Source organism: Xenopus tropicalis, chromosome 2, assembly GCF_000004195.4.
Source record: "Xenopus tropicalis strain Nigerian chromosome 2, UCB_Xtro_10.0, whole genome shotgun sequence".
Lineage (NCBI taxonomy): Eukaryota > Metazoa > Chordata > Amphibia > Anura > Pipidae > Xenopus > Xenopus tropicalis.
This window is the reverse complement of record NC_030678.2, coordinates 112,994,544-113,013,340: the sequence shown is the minus strand read 5'-3', so window position 1 is coordinate 113,013,340 and position 18,797 is coordinate 112,994,544. Positions and strand designations below refer to the sequence as shown.

The window sequence follows — 18,797 nt, the reverse complement described above, 5'->3', positions numbered from 1 at the left end:
TACGCGAAAAGTTGCGCATTTTTCGCGTAAGTTTTAACGCTACGAAAAATGCGCAACTTTTTACGCAACTTTCGTAATGGATAGGAAAACTCGCGTTTTTACGCAAAAATCGTATTGGTAACGAAAAATTCGTAAAGAATCCGAAAAAATCGCAAAACATACGAAAAAATCGCAAAATACCGATCATTACGAAAAAAACGCAATCGGACTCCATTCGACCCGTTCGTGGGTAAGTAAATCGGCCCCTAAAAGTAGTAAATCTCAGCGGTGATATTCGGAAGTCATTGTTGAACAGAGAAATTTTTTTTTACTTCACTGTGCATGCCCAAGGCTTAGGAGAATCATTCTGCACATATGCAAGCCCTCAGATGCAGATTTTTATTAACAGAATGCTATATATAATAATTATTTAATCCACTTTCCAATAATATGGAACTTGATTTTGGAATAATATCACAGGGAAAATCAGTGGGAGGAAAGCTACTGCAAAGCAGATCCTGGCATACTGGACAGTACTTTAAGCTGCATTTGTATTTTACCTTTCATTGATATGTTTGAATTCTAAATATTTCTAATTCAAGAAGGCAAATTTCAGACAGTCAACAAAATGCAGTACTTCACTTGTTTGGATACAGATCAGTTATCTGGACTAACTATTGAAAGGCCATGTCCCATAGACTCCATTATAAGCAAATCCTTTTTTTGTCCTTTTCCCCTGTAATAATAAAACAGTTCCTTGTACTCAATCCCAACTAAGATATAATTAATCCTTATTGGAAGCAAAAACATTCCATTGAGTTTAATATTTAAATTATTATTTAGCAGACTTAAGGTACAAAGACCCAAATTACAGAAAGACCCTTATCCAGAAAACTCCAGGTCCCAAGCATTCTGGATAACAGGTCCCATACCTGTACGAAAATTTTATAGATTTATATTTATGTTAAGTGTGCATTTGTGGTCTGCAGACAGACCTTAAACGGTTTAGTTAGAAAAGGGTAGCCTGGGGCAGTTTGCTTATTAACTGTTTTTGTTGAAAATCTGCTTTTTTTCCCCCCACTGTCATAAACTTTGGGACTGTTATATACCTGTTTTATATTTATTTCTGCATATTCATCTGGTTTGTTTAGGCATAATGTTTTATTAAGTAGAGCTTTAACCTTGATAACGAGCATCTAATGTTATGTACAAAAGGTTTACATTTATTGTGTGAATATATATTTTGCATGACTACATGGTTAGTGTTCTATATCACTTCTTTAGGATTGATTAACATATTACTTATTCTGTATGAATGTATCTTGATAGTGTTGCTTTGTGTTGATTGCAAAAAGGAACCATTTTTTATACTTTGTTTTGTAGTAAACAATGCAGGAAATAATTATCAAGGACATATATCACGTTTTTATTCTCTGGCACACATGCTGTAACATACCATACAAACGTAGGCGCATATATTAACCTAAAAATATTACAAAAACAATGAGTATTTTAATGCAATTACTATCCAAGGAATGTATATAAAATAATATATAATATCAAATTAGTATTGCTTCAAACAGTGATTTCTCCCTTGTTACCAGCAACTACTTCAAGTTTTAGACTTTAAAAATCTGTGTTTGGCTTCATTCAAGATAGTAGTTCACAGGTCTGTAACTGAGAAGATAATGGATTTGTTTACCAACTGCTGCAAATCAAAAAACATTCCTGAATATTAAAGGCATCTTTTACATAAAACTGAGTGATACTTGGTAAAGGCAATTTTCATTCATCAGTATCCCTTTCTTCCTCTGAATCTTGCTCTGGTGTCCAGCTTAAAAAAAAAAAAAAAAAAAGGCAATATGAAAACAATAGTTTAGCTTCTAAACTATACCAGTGCATTAGCTCATGGTAGACTAACAAAAACAAAACTAATTCCTTACTGTTTGTTATAGGCACCCGCAATTTAGCATTATATTGGTAAATTAGCTCTTAAAAAGAGGCAGCTTACATTAGATTCTCATCTTTGTTGCTAAAACACCTCCTACTGTAGTGATGAATCTCATAGATGCACTTTACTTATGAGTAATATACTTTGAACAGATACAGCTTACCCTTTTGGCCAAGGCTATACATCTGCATAAATAAATATGCACATAAGTTTACACAGAAACTTGTTTTAACCCACCTGCCTTATTACATGTTGCTTAGGTAAATCAATTAGAAAACTGTGATCCAAAGGCACATTTGGCCACCATGCCAAGTAAGCAATGGATTTTATTGGCCCCCAAAGGCGGTGGGAGAATATTTTGTTTGGAAAGGCTAAATATGCCCATATACCGGCTGACCTAAAGCTTATGTAGCAAAATCTTTTTTTTTTTTTTTGAAAGATTTTCTTTATTGCTTTTCCAATTTTTAAAACATTAACAACAGAGGAAATAAAAAGAGAATAGAAAGAGAGTGAGGGTAGGGAGGAAGGGGTGTATTGGGTAAGGGGTGGGAAGGAAAGGGGGGGGAGGGGTGGTTGGGCTTCCTTGTTTCCCTAGGATTCCTAGAATGTACTCCTGTTTGTTCTGTGATCCTGTGTCATGTCCTCAATAAAAAGTCTTTAATCCATATATTGGTCCATTGCCCTTTATTTGCGTTAAGGTATTACGTGTCTCTATCTGAGGTCCCTGTTTCTGGGCCCCCTTTTTTTTTTTTTTTTTTTTTTCTTTTTTTAAATTATATCCAGTGTGCATTCTCACAGTGATTGCATGTCTTTCATCCAGTTGTCCCATATTTTGTTAAATTTATCTGGGCATCCCCTGGCCTGGTATGTCAGCTTTTGACTAGGAAGAGTGTCGTTTATTAGCTTTTTCCAGAAACCCAGAGTTGGGGGAGCCGTTGCCTTCCAGGTCATTAAGATTGCTTTTTTGGCAAAGTGCAGGATTTGGAGAAGACATAGTTCATCTGTTTTGTTCAGTGATAGTCCTTCTGTGTACCCCAGTAGGCAAAGTGATGGAGAGCGGACGTTTGGAAGGTTTAGTGTTATAGTGCTGTAGTCCAGTAACTCAGTCCAGAACTTTTGGATCTCTGTACAGTTCCAGAAGATATGCATATAGTTTCCTTGTTCCAGGTTACATTTGGGGCAGACATCCGGATATCCCGGGTATATTTGGGCCAGCCTGTGAGGTGTCAGGTATACTCTGTTCAGAAACTTAGTGTGTATGTACCTGTCTCTGGAGGAGATATTGGTGTCTGGTATTTGACTTAGAATTTCCTTCCAGTTAGTCTCATCTAATTGAGGGAAGTCCTGTTGCCACTTATATACAAAATGTTTGAGCGGATCAAAGTCATTCTGCAGAAGGATAATATATAGCCAGCTAACCTGTTTGGTGAGGTCAGGGCGCCTCAAGTACTGTTCTAGTGTCGTTATTGTGATATCTGGGGCATTACCCTGAAATTGGGAGTTTAGCGCATGTCGTAGTTGTAGAAACCTGAATAGCATGCGGTTATGTAGCCCAAATTCAGTCTGCAGTTGTGCGAACTGCTTGAAACCCCCAGTTGAGACCACATCCCCGAGGTGTTTCACTCCCGCCATTGCCCAGGTACTAACGTCTGGTATTGCCCGTAGGTGGGGGAGGGCCTCATTACCCCATAGTACTGTCCATTTGGACCATTTCGATACTTTGTTGTATTCGCTAACCACAGTTTTTTGAAATATTGTTACTACTGTTTTCATGACCGGTGTGAGAGGGTATATGGATGAGGTGCCTCTGTGTAATTGGTTTGCTAATGCCTCAAAGGAGGAAATCACCCCAGCCTCTAACACCACCGCTTGATTATTTGGGTTGGGGTTTATGTAGCAAAATCTTTGATTGTGTAAAAAATGACCATCCCCCAGCTACCTCCGGTGCCTCCTACTGGCTTCAATGGGAACCACACAGAAGTGCATTTAGTGCTTTTTTCCCAACCTTAAATGCTCAGGGAGGAAAAATGCTCACCCCAGCAAGATCGAACAGCAAGATTTTCTGTATTGCTTTATGTGAAATAAAGTTAATATATTGTGATGATTGGCTTAATATATGTTAATAATCTTTATCAATAGTGAAAGGAACTATGCTATTGAAAATATCACAGAAATACAGTATTATCTCTGTTGTAATAAGACTTACAATTGATCTTTTGCACTCAAAAAAGGTTACTTGAAGAGCTTTGCAGTATCCTTCCTTTAGACACTCCTTTGGGCTCTTTCCTTCCTAAATAAAAACATATTAATTAAAAAAAAAAAACATTCAGTTTGGAAGCTTACAAACACTAAATGAAAAATACAATTGCTTACGTTAAAAAAAAAAAGGTAAGAGTTATTTTTGGCTACATGCAAAAAAGCAATACCTTTATCTTCTAATCATCCTTCCTTACTTTATACCTACATGCTCCAGAACTGGTCTTGGTAAGTTATTACGGAGTAACAGGGCTTTATTGAAGGTAGTCTCTAATGGGACTATGGTTTATTAAGTGTTTAATACACAATCAGTTGGTTAGAGGTGAGGATAGGGAAAACCAACCCAAACCTTGCTGACAGACTTGTTTTAGATTGAGGGTATAAGAGAGAAGTAGGGCAGACTGATGGTGTGAGTAAAATACAAATGTCTTGTAGGCACTTTCTATAGAAGGGTAAAATGAAGAAATATGGTAGACTGAAGGGTGAGGTGGAATAATTCAGCTAAAGATAAGATTAAGAAAGAGAATCTATAAGTTATATCCCACCGATAGGTCCTGAACCAACATATAACCAAACAGCAAATATTTCAGTGAAATAAAACATTTATTGGCTCAAACTTAAACAAACAAATCAAAAAAAGCAAACATACTATACCAAACAATGGATAGGTGTATTCCAGTGCCTCATGGTGCCCACTCTCCTAACACGTTTCGCACCATTGGGTGCTTCATCAGAGGAGGTGTGGCATATTCATGTCCATGTCATTTCCTTTATATACCCTTAATGTTTAACTTATACATTTTTCTGGGCTACCAGAAAAAAAGGTGAGAGGTGGAATAATTAAAGCTTTAAAATAAAAACAACCCTTAGAAATTGCTTATCGTTTTACTACTGGTAGAATAATACCAGAAAAGTTTGCTTTTTATACCATCAACCTTGTTCAGCAAATGCCAATGTGTAAAACACCCACCCCGGTGCGTTTAACCCTTTCCTGCCATTTGGCCATGCCCACTGGTGATTTAGATCAAGCACTGTCTGCAGATTGTTGCCAATCCTTTAACAGGGAAAAGCTTTAAATGCAAATCACTGACACATCGCCATATGTGGCATTATTCTTAGGGTAACCAACGAGTTCTCCGATGTGTCCTTTATGTCAATAGCCTTAAGTTGTACCTGCAGCACACAGTCAGTCTGTAACAAACAGCTCTTCAAATCCTCCTTCACTCCAGCACACGGATGCTTATCCTCCTCCTTCTCCTCATAATATTTAGGCATGTTTAGTCACGCACACTAACTAATATTAAGAACTTGAACTTCACTGACACCTTCTTGTGGACGGTGACATCTTGGATACGTCCTATAACCTGCGACTATTTCCGTCGGAACAGCTGCCAATCACTTCCCCTTTTCCTTCAGGCCGGAAACCCCTGATTTTCCCGGCATGCTTAGCGGCTGCCTTTGTGCCAAACTGCTTCCCTGTGTGACGTGACGGGGCGCTACGTGTACTGGGCTGTGTTGCAGGAAGTTGGGGCTGTCAGAGCAGTGGGGCCTCAGCTGGGAATTGGGACGCAGGAACGGTAACTCGTGCTCTAGTAACTTTATATCATTTCTCACTATTTGACATAACAGCGATTTTGTCTGAAATACATGTGAACTACAACAGATAAGTATATTGTAAGGAAAATAGCTCTTTCATAGGGAGGTTCTCTGTTTCTCTGTTTATTGTGGGAGCAATATACTGGTATGAGATTTATATATTTGGATTTGTGCTTACAAGCCATGTTGTACTTAACGAGTCGTCAGCGCTTATAGACAGGCATAGTAAATTCCGTGTGTAATATACCAAGTAGCCCTGACTGATCAGGTAAGATGTATATTAAACAAAAAGCATTTCCAGGGCCAGGCTTCCCGGTGCAGAATACACAGGGCTCCCCCATAAAGTGACTAGTAACTTTATTAGTTGTTATACTTAAATTGGGATGTTTCCTCTAGGGGAGATAACAAGATCAAGCTGGAATGAACAGTGAAGCGAGTGTGTAAGAGACTGGTGGATTATTATGTTACTATAATGCAACAGGTCTAGTTACCTATAGCAACGGTAGGTAGCATTCGCTGACCAACTGGTGAAAACAAACTGGTCAATTCAATTGGTTGCTGCAGGTTACTGCACTCTGAGCCTTTTATTACATACAAAGGTTTGTGTTACAAAGTAACCCAGAATGTTTTCTCTCCGCTTGTATTACCCTTATTACTGTTGAAAGGTAAATTCTATTAAAACTTGATATATAAAAACTTGATATATAAATGGCATTTCTATCACAACTTATTTAAGGCTGTCCTATATCGAGTTCCTAATGTATGCCAGTACTAAGCATGCCACTGTAATGACATGAATGCTTTCATTGTTAATTAAAAGTATGGGACTATATATTGGACATTGGGTGATAGCCTGCATCAAATGTTTAAACTTCAATCACTGCTTTAATCAGAAGCTTCAATCCCCAAATGTTAGACACCCCCCTAGTGATAGTTTCACTTGCCTGATACCCTGGGCTGGTGCTCCTTTTAGCAAAAAACTGCATCAGCGCAAGATACTCCTGCATGAGAACCACAGAGCAATCCTCTTGTTCTATTTCTTCTTTCTTAAAAATCCCAGAGCCGCTTTTCACTGTACTGTGCATGCGCACCTGTGCAAAGAAATAAGACACACATGTACCCCAGGATGGTGCACTTTTCTGCTAACTGTAGCACTGTCCTGGGGTATCAGGTAAGTGGTTACAATCACTGGGGAGGTGCCTACCATTTGACTGAAGCTTTCCTTCTCTGTTAAAGGAAAAAGAAAGTCAAAGTCACTTGGGGGTGCCAAAATGTTAGGCATCCCCAAGTGACTTTGACCACCTACCTTTTACCCCGGGCTGGTGCCCCTGTGAGGAGGGAACAGCACCAGCCCGGGGTAGCTGCCGGCGCTTCCTTCTTCCTGATTAAACATTAAAGTCGGCTTTTCACTCTACTGCGCATGCGCCCACCGCTGGCATTCCAGCAACGGAAGCCGGAAGAAGGAAGCGATCCGCTCCAGGTACCCCGGGCTGGTGCTGTTTTCTCCTAACAGGGGCACCATCCCGGGGTACGAGGTAAGCGGTTAAAGTCACTTGGGGGTGCCTAACATTTTGGCACCCCCAAGTGATTTTGCCTTTCGTTTCCCTTTAAGCACCATTATATTTTTTATTTTCAATAACTACAGGGAGTATTCAGTAGTAGTTATCATACAAACACAAATTCATTCTTGATGGGAAGGTAGCCCTTATTTTAAAGGAGAAGGAAAGTCATTTTGGCATTTTACTGCCAATAGATTCGCCACATTAGTGCCACTTATAACGCTATATTTATTCTGCCGAAAGCTTTACCATACTTGAGTAAAAATCCCTAGAAGCTCCATCCATTTAAGATAGCAGCTGCCATTTTAGCTTGGTCTCTGTAGCTTCCTGCTGCAGTTCTAGCCCTTGGAAGCTCAGATCACACATTCCCAAGGAAGGGGGTTTTATGAATTCTTATGGGAGGGGTGAGTAGGAGCGAGGAGAAATCTGCACAGACTCTGGCCCCGGGAATGAAGGATTTTTCTGAGAGGAAGTCAGATACTGAAGAACATGTTTACAGACCTTTCTGATAAAGCTTACTTAGTTTTTACCCTTCCTTCTCCTTTACAATACATGGGCTGATAAAAGCTGCTGATTATCGGGCCATGTATGGGACCCTCAAATGGGTCCACCGTACCAAAATCTGGCTGAAATTTAGCCGGACATCAATTGGATAGGCTTAAAATTCTTTGGGGGTGGGGCACATACCAGCTCTTTCCTGTCATTGCGAGGTTAGCATTTGGCCCTTGAGCTGTTGAAATAGCTGTTTTACATTTAGCATTGCAGTTTTTATATATTTAAATGGAAACTGCCATAGCTGCAAAATGGTCACAGCCTGATTTTATTTGTTTTTTAATTTTTGGAGTCAAATGAATTCTGAAAAAACCTATAGACACAGGAATTTAAAGCAGGAGCAAAGCTTGGAGGACCTAAAGAAAAGCAGTAACTGAGCACAAGTGTTTCCCAGCAACATGGCAGCCAGCTACAAGATGCTGGAACACTGCCTTTCAAGCATGAGAAATTAGAAAACGGATCACTTCACAATAAAAATGTAGAGGTTCAGGTTTGACTTTGCAGGTCTTTGTAGCAGTAAAAAGGTTAACAAATAGGTGTAGTTTCCAGTTAAATATACTTAATAAATGGTTGCCTTATATTTTTGTTTAAGTTTGTCTGTGCATTGTCTGTAACTTTTCTTCAAAAAAGTCTAGCCAATACAAAATTATTTCACTCCCCATTCAAATCTGTGGAAACCGTACATTAGTAGAGGAAATTTTAAGAGACCAGTTGCCTGTTGGTTATAATGATAAGTGGTGAAAAGTAATTCTATTCCTCAAAAAGACAAATGATCAACAAATTTATTTATTTTTTTTTGTACAGAAGAAAATGCTACCAACCACTGCAGTTAGCCCCAGGAGCCAAGGCAATGGCATATTAAGTCCACGCGATGCAGCCAGACACACAGCAGGAGCCAAACGCTACAAATACCTCCGGAGGCTCTTTCACTTCAGGCAGATGGACTTTGAATTTGCTCTTTGGCAGATGCTTTATCTTTTTACGTCACCACAAAAAGTTTACAGAAATTTTCATTACAGAAAGCAGACAAAGGACCAGTGGGCAAGAGATGATCCAGCATTTTTGGTACTCTTGAGTATCTGGATATGTGGTAGGTTATCATGGCCAACAAATAGTCATAGGACCACTCCCCACAGTTGATGTGCTTAATATTAACATGGCGCTACTTACATATATAAATAAATAACCATATTACAAGCAAATGAAAAGCCCATACACACAAAAAATGCTGCACTGTTGTCTTTATTCAACCAGTGTTACCATATTATAGAACAGGGGCCAACCCTTCACTACAGCAATTATGGTGGGTGTTGGGCCTCTCATTTGTCCCTCACATGGCAAGTAATTATGTGCCATTAATATGAGTAAATATTGTTCATTTTATTTTCCTATGTGAAAAAGAATCATTTATTGGCAAAACTTAGCCCAGTTATATAGGTCCTTGTGAGGTAGATAATTGGTTACCAGTATACAACCCCATTCCTACACAATTTGTTGTAATAGAATTCCAATTATGCTGGGAAATTATTTGTGCACTGATAATCTAATCATCTACCTTGCAACATGGAGTAGCTTGAACTTTCCTGTTTGCCCTGTTTTGCTCAAGATATCACATAAAATAAAAAAAAAGTATGTTTAGCAAGGGGATTAGAAATGCACCGAATCTGGCCAAACCTCAAATCCTTTGTGAAAGATTCGGTAGAATACTGAACCAAATACTAATCTTAATTTGCATGTGCAAATAAAGCTAACAAAGGGTTAAAAAGAACCACATGCAGCAAAAAATTTTCAACTTACGTGTTTGTGTCACGAAAAGTCACATGATTTTAAGCATTCGGATTCGGTTCAGCCAGGACCATGAATTCGGCTGAATCTGAATCCTGCTGAAAAAGGCAAAATCTTATCCGAATCCTGCCTATTAGGGTCAAAAGTAATAGCCTCCACATTCAATATTGTTTTGGTACTTGTCAAATTTGAATTAGTAAGGTGAAAGAATGGTTCTATTGCACAATCATTGGCTTGGTTTGCCGCTTGGGTGACCAGATCAGACAAAAACCTGTCTTTGCTGTCACCTGGACCCCCTGGGTTGTGGACCCTGCTGACAGTGAGCACAAGTGGGGAAAAAAAAGAAAGCCATGCTCCACCCTAGCCTCTTATCAATTGTGCCAAAATTGCCCTTGATCCTGCCCCCTCTGCCATGGAGCCCTGCAGTAACCACTGTACCCCCTGGCAGCCCTGCTACAAGTATTGATTAAGCTTCAAGTGTTACATAGTTACATAGGGTTGAAAAAAGACCATCAAGTTCAACCCATCCGAGTAAACCCAGCACACAACCTATACTAACCAATCTATACCCTCACATACATAAACTATATATATACAACCAGTAATACTAACTGTAGATATTAGTATCACAATAGCCTTGGATATTCTGCTTGTTCAAAAACTCATCCAGGCCCCTCTTAAAGGCATTAACAGAGTCTGCCATTACCACATCACTAGGAAGGGCATTCCACAGCCTCACTGCCCTCACCGTGAAAAACCACCTACGCTGCTTCAAATGGAAGCTCTGTTCCTCTAATCTATAGGGGTGGCCTCTGGTGCGCTGATTGTTTTTATGGGAAAAAAGAACATCCCCCATCTGCCTATAATCCCCTCTAATGTACTTGTACAGAGTAATCATGTCCCCTCGCAAGCGCCTCTTTTCCAGAGAAAACAACCCCAACCTCGACAGTCTAACCTCATAGCTTAAAACTTCCATCCCCTTTACCAGTTTAGTTGCACGTCTCTGCACTCTCTCCAGCTCATTAATATCCTTCTTAAGGACTGGAGCCCAAAACTGCACCGCATACTTAAGGTGAGGCCTTACCAGGGACCTATAAAGCGGCAAAAATATGTCCTCATCCCTTGAGTCAATGCCCTTTTTTATACAAGACAGCACTTTATTTGCTGTAGTAGCCACAGAATGACACTGCCTGGAATTAGACAACTTGTGATCTACAAAAACCCCTAGATCCTTCTCCATTAAGGATGCCCCCAACACAAACTATCTACCATTCAGTAGATAGTTCGCGTTTATATTATTCCTACCAAAGTGCATAACTTTGCACTTGTCAACATTGAACATTCTTGGCCAAGTTATTTTTTATACTTTAATACTTGAGAATTATTTTAAATGTTGGCACATTTTAAAGGGATACTGTTACCATGAGCAGCTATTTTATGTATAGCTGATAAAAGACTAAAGGGAAAATATGATAAACTGTGTAGTTATACGTGTCCTACACTCTACTTAAGTCTTAAAAGATGACCCTGTCCCATTCATGTGCATGCTGTTCTGTTATAACTTTAATTATAGAATATTTAATTGTAATTATATATTATATAATTAGTCCGAAACATAATTATAATATATAGCTTATTATATAATGAGATGTCATTTATAAAATATTAAAGTGAAACATATATTGTGTAGGTATAAAAACATATTATTTCATGCTTTTTCCTATTTTCTTCCTAAGTTTCCACTGTAGGATTTGGATTTGTCCTGGACATGAGCATTTTAGAAACCTTGAAACTCCTCCTCTGGGTTGTTTTTATAGATTGTATAGGCGTTGGACTACTAATGGCAACTTTAATGTGGTATGTTCTGCTCATTGCTTTTTTTTTTTTTTGCTGCGATCCTGGTTATAAGAGTCTTTGTGGCCAGACTTGTCTTCACAATAAAAATGTGCCAATCTTATTCTGTGTTTAGTTTCCAGCACTCTTGTGCAAGTGACACATTATGGAACTCATTTATAAATGCTAGGCAGATTTGCCCATAGCAGTCAATCCATGGCTGGCTTTTTTCAGCCAGCTACAGTTAGAACAATCGGTGCAACAATTTGATTGGTTGCCATGGATTACTGCCCAGGAGCAAATTTGCCCAGTGTTGATAATAGCTTAGTTGTAAGGGGCTACCATACTGATACAAGTTAGAACCTAAGGCTGTAAATGACCCCGCGTTATTTTGAATGCTCTGCAGCCCTGTACTGGCTATAGGAGAACCATATTTGGATTCGGAAACAATTTTGGGTACCTGGAGTCAGTTGGAAAATGTACCAACTTCTAATAAATATAAATTGTAATGAAAAAACAAATACAATGTGTTACAATGTCCTATTTCACAGATAATAGTCCTGTTTTACTAGTGTGCAGTCCAGCTGAGCTTTTATAACCTTTTGGTTTTTATTTTTTTGTCTTTTGTTTAAACTTTTGGTTTAAGGAATGTTTGTAGTTTCTTTAATAAAATAAAAAGCCACAATGACGTAAGCATAGTTATAGATTTCGACCCAAACTTGAACAGTATCCTCATTCCTGTTGGCAGTGCCAGGCTTGGATGGCCAGTAGGATAGTATATCAGATTCCTAGCCAGTAGTTCTTTTGTTTTTTCCCAAAAGCATATAGCTTTAAAATTGCTGAGTTTTGGTAGCGATGGAATGCCTTGTATGTTGTGTTAAAAGCAGAGGAGTTGGAGGTACCATAAACTGAGGAGTAGGAGTTGAAGGATTTATATACCAACTCCACAGCCCCTGGTGAGCAAATCAATGTAGCCTTTCAGTAAAGGAGATGTTGTGGTTTCTACTGTAAATTTTCTAAACTGCAGAGCATGTCACTTTCATTGCCCTTTTTCCTTTTAATTTAAGAATTGTGTCACTATTGTTAATGCTTATACAATTAGTTTAGTTGTTATGGAAGTTCCAATATCAAGTTTCCATACCACTATTGCCTATTCCTAGTTTGACTTATTCACAATATTGGAAAATAATCAATTCCATCATATTGCTCTACTTTATCACAAGGCTTGCCATCATAAGCCCAATAGTTAGTAGGATTGCCTTGCGGCACTCAGATCCTGGGTCTGATTTTAGCCAGGGCACTAACTGCTAGGAGTTCGGATGTTCTCCTGTTGCTTGTGTGAGTTTCCCTGGATACTCTACTCTGTTATTGACCACAGTGTATGTTAATGTGCTAGGGTCATTAGACTGTAAGTTCCTCTGGGCAGGGGCTGTTTTGAATGATATATCATCTTTGTAATGCATTATGTTTCAGTGCTATATAAATAAAGGACAATAATAATACCCATTTGATATTAATTTTATCTTGTTTGTTCCAGGTTTGTTTCTAACAAGTATATGGTCAAGCGCCAGGGGAAAGATTATGATGTAGAGTGGGGCTACACGTTTGATGTACACTTGAATGCCTTTTATCCTCTTCTGGTCATCCTGCATTTCATTCAGCTTTTTTTTATTAACCGTGAGTAATTACCTCTGTGAAGCTTGTCAGTAAAAAGCTTTGTTTCTTCCCAGCTTTAAATGTTTTTTTTTCATTTTCCAGATGTGATCTTAAGCGGTTGGTTTATTGGTTACTTTGTTGGAAACACATTATGGCTGATTGCAATTGGCTACTACATCTATATAACATTCCTTGGATACAGCGGTAAGTATTTGGGTGTTAACAGTTTTGATAATTTGGTATATCCCTTGCATATAAGCTCGTAGAAATATGAAGCCTACATATATGTCATTTTACCGATAGATTGTTGCACATGTAGGAAACAAACACTGAAAGCAGGGATTATTTTATTATATGTTGCGCTCTATTGAATCCCTGCAGGGTATTGATTCTACTGTTCCACCAAGATCTCCTTTCAGTTGAATAAACAGAGGTTTTTGCCATTAAGTGCCTTTATTCAGTGGTACCTATCTTCCCTAATTTAACTATAAATGGTAATTAGTAAGACTGGGGTGCCAATCCATATTGGCACCAATATGGATTCCTGAAGCTTACAAGCTACTTTTTTATTAAAACTTTTACATTATTTGCTTAAAATCGAGTCTGTGAGAGATGGCCTTCTTATAATTTGGAGATTCTGGATAACAGGTTCCTGTATAAGGGATCTTTTACCTGTAGTTTGTTGTGTTATTATCTCTGCTTGTGTGTAGGGTGGCTTCTAGGGAAGCCGGTCTAAATTAAATGCACTAGATTGTTTTATATTAAACATGTCAGTCTAGCATATACACTGGATATACAAACCCCTGTAAAATGGCAGGTTTTTATTTAATTAGGAAAAAGAAACCAAGAAAAATCCTGTCAGAACTTCCACCTTTATTCCAAAATTGGCATCTATACAAAGAAGCTGAAAACAAATCAGAAGCATACAGTTTTATCTCAAATAGAGTTAGTATACACCTAACATGAATTAAAGTGGCTCTGGTTGAGCCCAGATACATTTTGCCTGTTCCTAGGTCCCCAACCTTTCTTACTCGGAAGCCACAGTCAAATGTAAAAAGACTTGGAGAGCACCATAAAAGTTCATGGAGGTGCCAAATAAGGGCTAAGATTGGCTCTTAGGCAGCCTCTATGCACACTATCAGCTTACAGGGGGCTTTATTTGGTAGTAAATCTTGTTTTTATTTTTTTTTTCAACCAATTCAGGAATTCAAAAGTAACTACCTAGTTGGGGGGCACTGGGAGCAACATCCAAGGGGTTGGGGAGCAACATGTTGCTCACTAGCCACTGGTTGGGGATCACTGCTCTAGGATTATTCATCTTGGTCTCATACTCTAAATTTCATGGTCCACCAGTCAGTACAGGTGTACAAGAAAAGTATCAAGTTATTAAACACTCCATGGAGCACAGTGAAGAAAAAATGGTGGATGGAATCATAACTCCAAGGGGGCCATTTACTAATGTCAAATTTTTCCCCTCGAATGTTTAGCGCTAAAAGTTGCACATTTTTTCGAGATTTACTTAGCAACAAAACAGCTAAAATCCAAATCTGACAATCCACCAGCTAAAACTTGCTGAGATCATGTTGATGTCAATGGCACATGTCCCTTCCCTGGAGGATCCTTATTTTGCTTTGAAACTTTATAAGTTTTCCATTTTTGACATTGATTTTTTTTTGTGCGACAATTTGAAAAAGTAGAGGTTTTGAAAAAAGGTTTTGCAATTTTTCTGTGGCTTTTTCCCCACGTGGACTTTTTTGGTTCAGACTTAAATTTCACACTATTGTGGAAATTAGTTATTTGAATTTTTAAAAATAGAAGTTGAGAGTTTTAGTAAATGTGCCCCCAAGCATCAATCTATTTTGTCACAAAACCTTCAAGCATCTGCTATTAAGCATGACAACCACCCTAAACATATATCTAAATCAACAAAGCAATGGCTTCACCAAAGGAGGGTCAGTGCCAAGTCCAGATGTGCCAAAGTGATAGACTCTTAAGGTGGCCATACACGGAGTGATTGTAGCTGCTGATATCTGTCCCTTGGACCGATTCAGCAGCTTATTGGCCCGTGTAGGGGCAGGAACGAGGGGCATGCTGACCGATATCTGGCCTGAGATTGGCCAGATATCTATCGGCCAGGTTAAAAGATTTAGTCGGATCGGGGACCACATCGGCTCATTGATGTGGTCCCTGAACCAACTGCCCCATTGCCACCATTATAATTCGATTGTTTCGCCCCAGGGCCAAACAATTGAATTAGCCTACTTGTTCCCCGATATCGCCCACCCGTAGGTGGGGATATCGGGTGAAGATCCGCTCGCTTGGCGACTTTACCAATCTAGCGGATCTTCGCGTGTATGGGCACCTTTACCCAAAGAGTGCTGTGATAAAATGAAAAGGTGCTCTAACCAAGTACTAGTTTAGGGGGTGCACACAGTAATGCAACCAGGTTTAGTATGATTTCTTTTTTTTTCACTAAACTGTTTCTAATTTGTTTTTTGCCTTCTTTGTATAGATTGCAAATCTGCAGGAGTGTGTAGACTTTTTATATCCACTGAATATGTGTGCTGGTCACTAGATTCTGATGTGCCTAAAAAAACATGTTATTCTGCCTGTTTCATCCAGAACTAAATCAATCTTGGTTTGTCTTCTGTTTCTCTCCTTAGCTCTGCCGTTCTTGAAAAACACAGTGGCCCTTCTGTACCCATTTGCAGCTTTGGCTCTTCTGTACATACTTTCCTTAGTTTTGGGCTGGAACTTCACAGAACAGCTCTGTTTATTTTATAAGTACAGAGTCAGGTAAAACTCTGTCGGGCTGCATGCTTCCTGCAGTTACTGATCTTGTACAGATTGTAAATATTTTTGTTGTAGATAAAGGTGGTGATTTAAGAAATATTAAAGTGTCTTCCTCTCTCTCGTCTGCTTATACTTGCATTTTACTGGATTGATGATAGTTTAATATCCCTGGTCCCTAGTTTTATCCTTTTATTGATTCATTTCATATTATGAATTTTTTTTTAACTTTGTATTTCAATCCTAGTAAGTCATTCCACAGAAAGCCTTAATGAACATCATACACGTCCTTTACATTTACACATTTAATAATGTGAACTTGAAACTGGAGTTTGGAAATGTAAAATCTGAATGTATTTTCCAAAGCTATCTGGGTGTTTTATATTTTCAAAGCAATCCCATTGACAAGCTGAAGGGGAAAAAAAATCTAATCTGTTCTTATGGCACTCACACAGTACCGTGTTCTAAAGGCCCGACACGCAGTGGAGCACTGTGACCCAAGAAGTGTTTGCATTGTGAATAAGATACTGAAAATATTCTGGACAGAAACTTTATTTCTATAAAAAAAAAAAAAAAAAATCTTTGTTTGGACCACTAAAAGCTCCAAGCAGCTCTAAATTCAGGCATGTATAGTTTTTTGTTTCATTACAGTACTTGTGTTTTATTATTGCTGGAATCAGCCAGGTATTGCATTTCAGCCCTGTGGTATTCCCAAAATACAGCAGCAACAAGTTAAAAAGGTACCCCCTTCAAATCTGGATCCTGTTGCAGCTGGTACTGATTTTTATTAGTGATAAATGAATGCCTAGTTGGTGGCTACAATCATTCATCTCTGTGATCTGCCAGAGCAATGTCAGAGCTTTAGGTACCTGTTACTCTGAACATACTCTCTCTTTCAGAATATAAGGAAAAAAAATGTTAAAGGTGCAGACACACAGAGCTACTTAATAGCAGCTACTTGTCATGGTTACTAAATGCCAGAAAATACCCTGCCATAGACAGTACAGGTATGGGATCTGTTATCCAGAATGCTTGGGACCTGGGGTTTTCCGGACAAGGGATCTTTCCGTAATTTGGATCTCCATCACTTAAGTCTGCTAAAAATAATTTAAATATTAAATAAACTTAATAGGCTTGTTTTGCCTCCAATAAGGATTAATTATATCTTAGTTGGGATCAAGTACAAGGTTCTGTTTTATTATTACAGAGAAAAAGTCAATCATTTTTAAAAATTCTAATTATTTGCTTATAATGGAGTCTATGGGAGATGGCCTTTCCGTAATTTGGAAATTTCTGGATAACAGGTTTCCGGATAAGGGAGAATTGCCTCTGCTAAACACACATAGAGACAATTATCAGTAAATAATCAGCATTGTTTATTTTTGTAGCTGCTACTAGTAGCTCTGTGTGTCTAGATTTCATACACCCACCTCTATTATATCACCATGCTGATACACAAGTTCCAGGCTGACTATAATCTTTGTATATTTGGTGATAGCCAACAAAGAAAGTTACAGTAAATGAGAAACATTTCTCCTCTCCAGTTCTTCTGTAGCTGGTATGTCACATCATGTAACAGTGTCATGCCCCAGGCGCTGCACACAGGCGACTCCCATCTTTCTCATTGGCTAAGGCACAGCACATGATCAATCTCCAATTCTGTCATTTGGGGAAGTGTAATGAATGCATGGAATTTTAAGGGGATAAGGTGTCAAATCTAGGTTTTAATTAAGGTTGTCAGAAAAGAAGGAAATGCAGATAATCATCGAACACTCATGGAACTACAATATGCAATGGTTTTCCCTACTCAATAACCAAATCAAAAATGCATTTTAGTGAAAAACTGTATTTTTAAAAATTTCCCATACTCAATCTGGTGGAATTTGGACTAAGAATGTTGCTGCCATTATACAGTAAATTCACCTAGTGTTTGTGACACACCTTAGGGGCCAGCTACTATCCCCAGACAGTTACTGAACTCTGAATCGTGCCCCTATCCCATAGGAGTGGAGCAGATGCCAGGAAACCCAATGACTTTTCCCAAATAGGAAGAGGGCTAGCAGAAGAACAAACCCACTCCACCTAGTATAGCACCTGGCAGCCTTTTGTTTGGAGTGTAGAGCTTGATCTTGTATGTGTAGTCTTAATTCAAATCCTGCTTCCAGCATCCAAATAATACATTTCAAATTATTTTTAGAAAAAGTAAAACTTTTTTTTTTTTTTTTCAAATGTCAAATCTTTAGATTAAATATGTCCCATAACTGGTTAAAATAAGCAAAGAAATGAACCATCACGTCCCTGCAGCAGTCAGGGGGTTTTCAACCACAGAGGTTGCTTAATAGTCAATAAAATGTGTAAAAGCTGCTTTTAGAAATTACCAGAGGTTTGATTTGAGGATATAAAAGCACAGAAAAGGAGAACTTTAGAAGAATCGTCAATAACATAACAAGAAAAGTTTTAGCTGCCTGTTAGCATACCAAACCTGCAGAGCTGGATTAAAGAAGCACAACAACTAAGGCAATAAATAATATATGTAAAGTGTATTTATAAACAATGCCAGGTGTAGGCACTTTTTAATGCGATGCAGAATATATTAACAAAGGAAGTAATAAACAAAAAGCACAAATAAATTATTTACTGACCTCCAATTGAAGATAATGTAAAATTAGCAAATTGCTTATTTTACTTAATGGTAAGCACAAAAGGTCACTTTCCTGATATTTAATCAGCAAAGGTTTTTTTTGGCATCAGTAGTGACCACTCTACTGACTTCTCATTGAGTGGTTATATCAATCACTTTGGCTCATGTTACACAAGGGAATAAAGGCAGTTTATTGGCA

At 38.4% G+C, this 18,797-nt stretch overlaps 2 protein-coding genes across 4 annotated transcripts; one reads left to right on the top strand and one right to left on the bottom strand.

Annotated features, from left to right (window-relative positions):
• Nucleotides 1–1,384: 1,384 nt before the first annotated feature.
• Nucleotides 1,385–5,472, bottom strand: coa5 (cytochrome c oxidase assembly factor 5). Its single transcript, NM_001045633.1, is given in 3 exon segments — nt 1,385–1,813; nt 4,137–4,220; nt 5,360–5,472. Coding segments are annotated over 3 exon segments (228 nt in total). The 5' UTR covers nt 5,462–5,472; the 3' UTR covers nt 1,385–1,771.
• A 166-nt stretch (nt 5,473–5,638) lies between these two features.
• On the top strand, nt 5,639–16,080 carry unc50 (unc-50 homolog). Of its 3 annotated transcripts, XM_012956580.3 has the most exons (7): nt 5,639–5,763; nt 6,179–6,284; nt 8,698–8,983; nt 11,415–11,535; nt 13,049–13,188; nt 13,270–13,371; nt 15,831–16,077. In XM_012956580.3, the coding sequence occupies exons 3-7, from the start codon at nt 8,704–8,706 to the stop codon at nt 15,965–15,967; spliced, it is 780 nt and encodes a 259-aa protein (XP_012812034.1). In that variant the 5' UTR covers nt 5,639–5,763; nt 6,179–6,284; nt 8,698–8,703; the 3' UTR covers nt 15,968–16,077.
• Nucleotides 16,081–18,797: the final 2,717 nt, after the last annotated feature.

What these genes read in the sequence shown, in the direction of transcription:
- unc50 (XM_012956580.3), top strand. Translation starts at nt 8,704, where the DNA reads ATGCTACCAACCACTGCAGTTAGCCCCAGGAGCCAAGGCAATGGCATA. An exon ending in CTAATGGCAACTTTAATGTG is followed by an intron (nt 11,536 to 13,048) that starts GTATGTTCTGCT and finishes TGTTTGTTCCAG; the next exon opens with GTTTGTTTCTAACAAGTATA. An exon ending in AACATTCCTTGGATACAGCG is followed by an intron (nt 13,372 to 15,830) that starts GTAAGTATTTGG and finishes TTCTCTCCTTAG; the next exon opens with CTCTGCCGTTCTTGAAAAAC.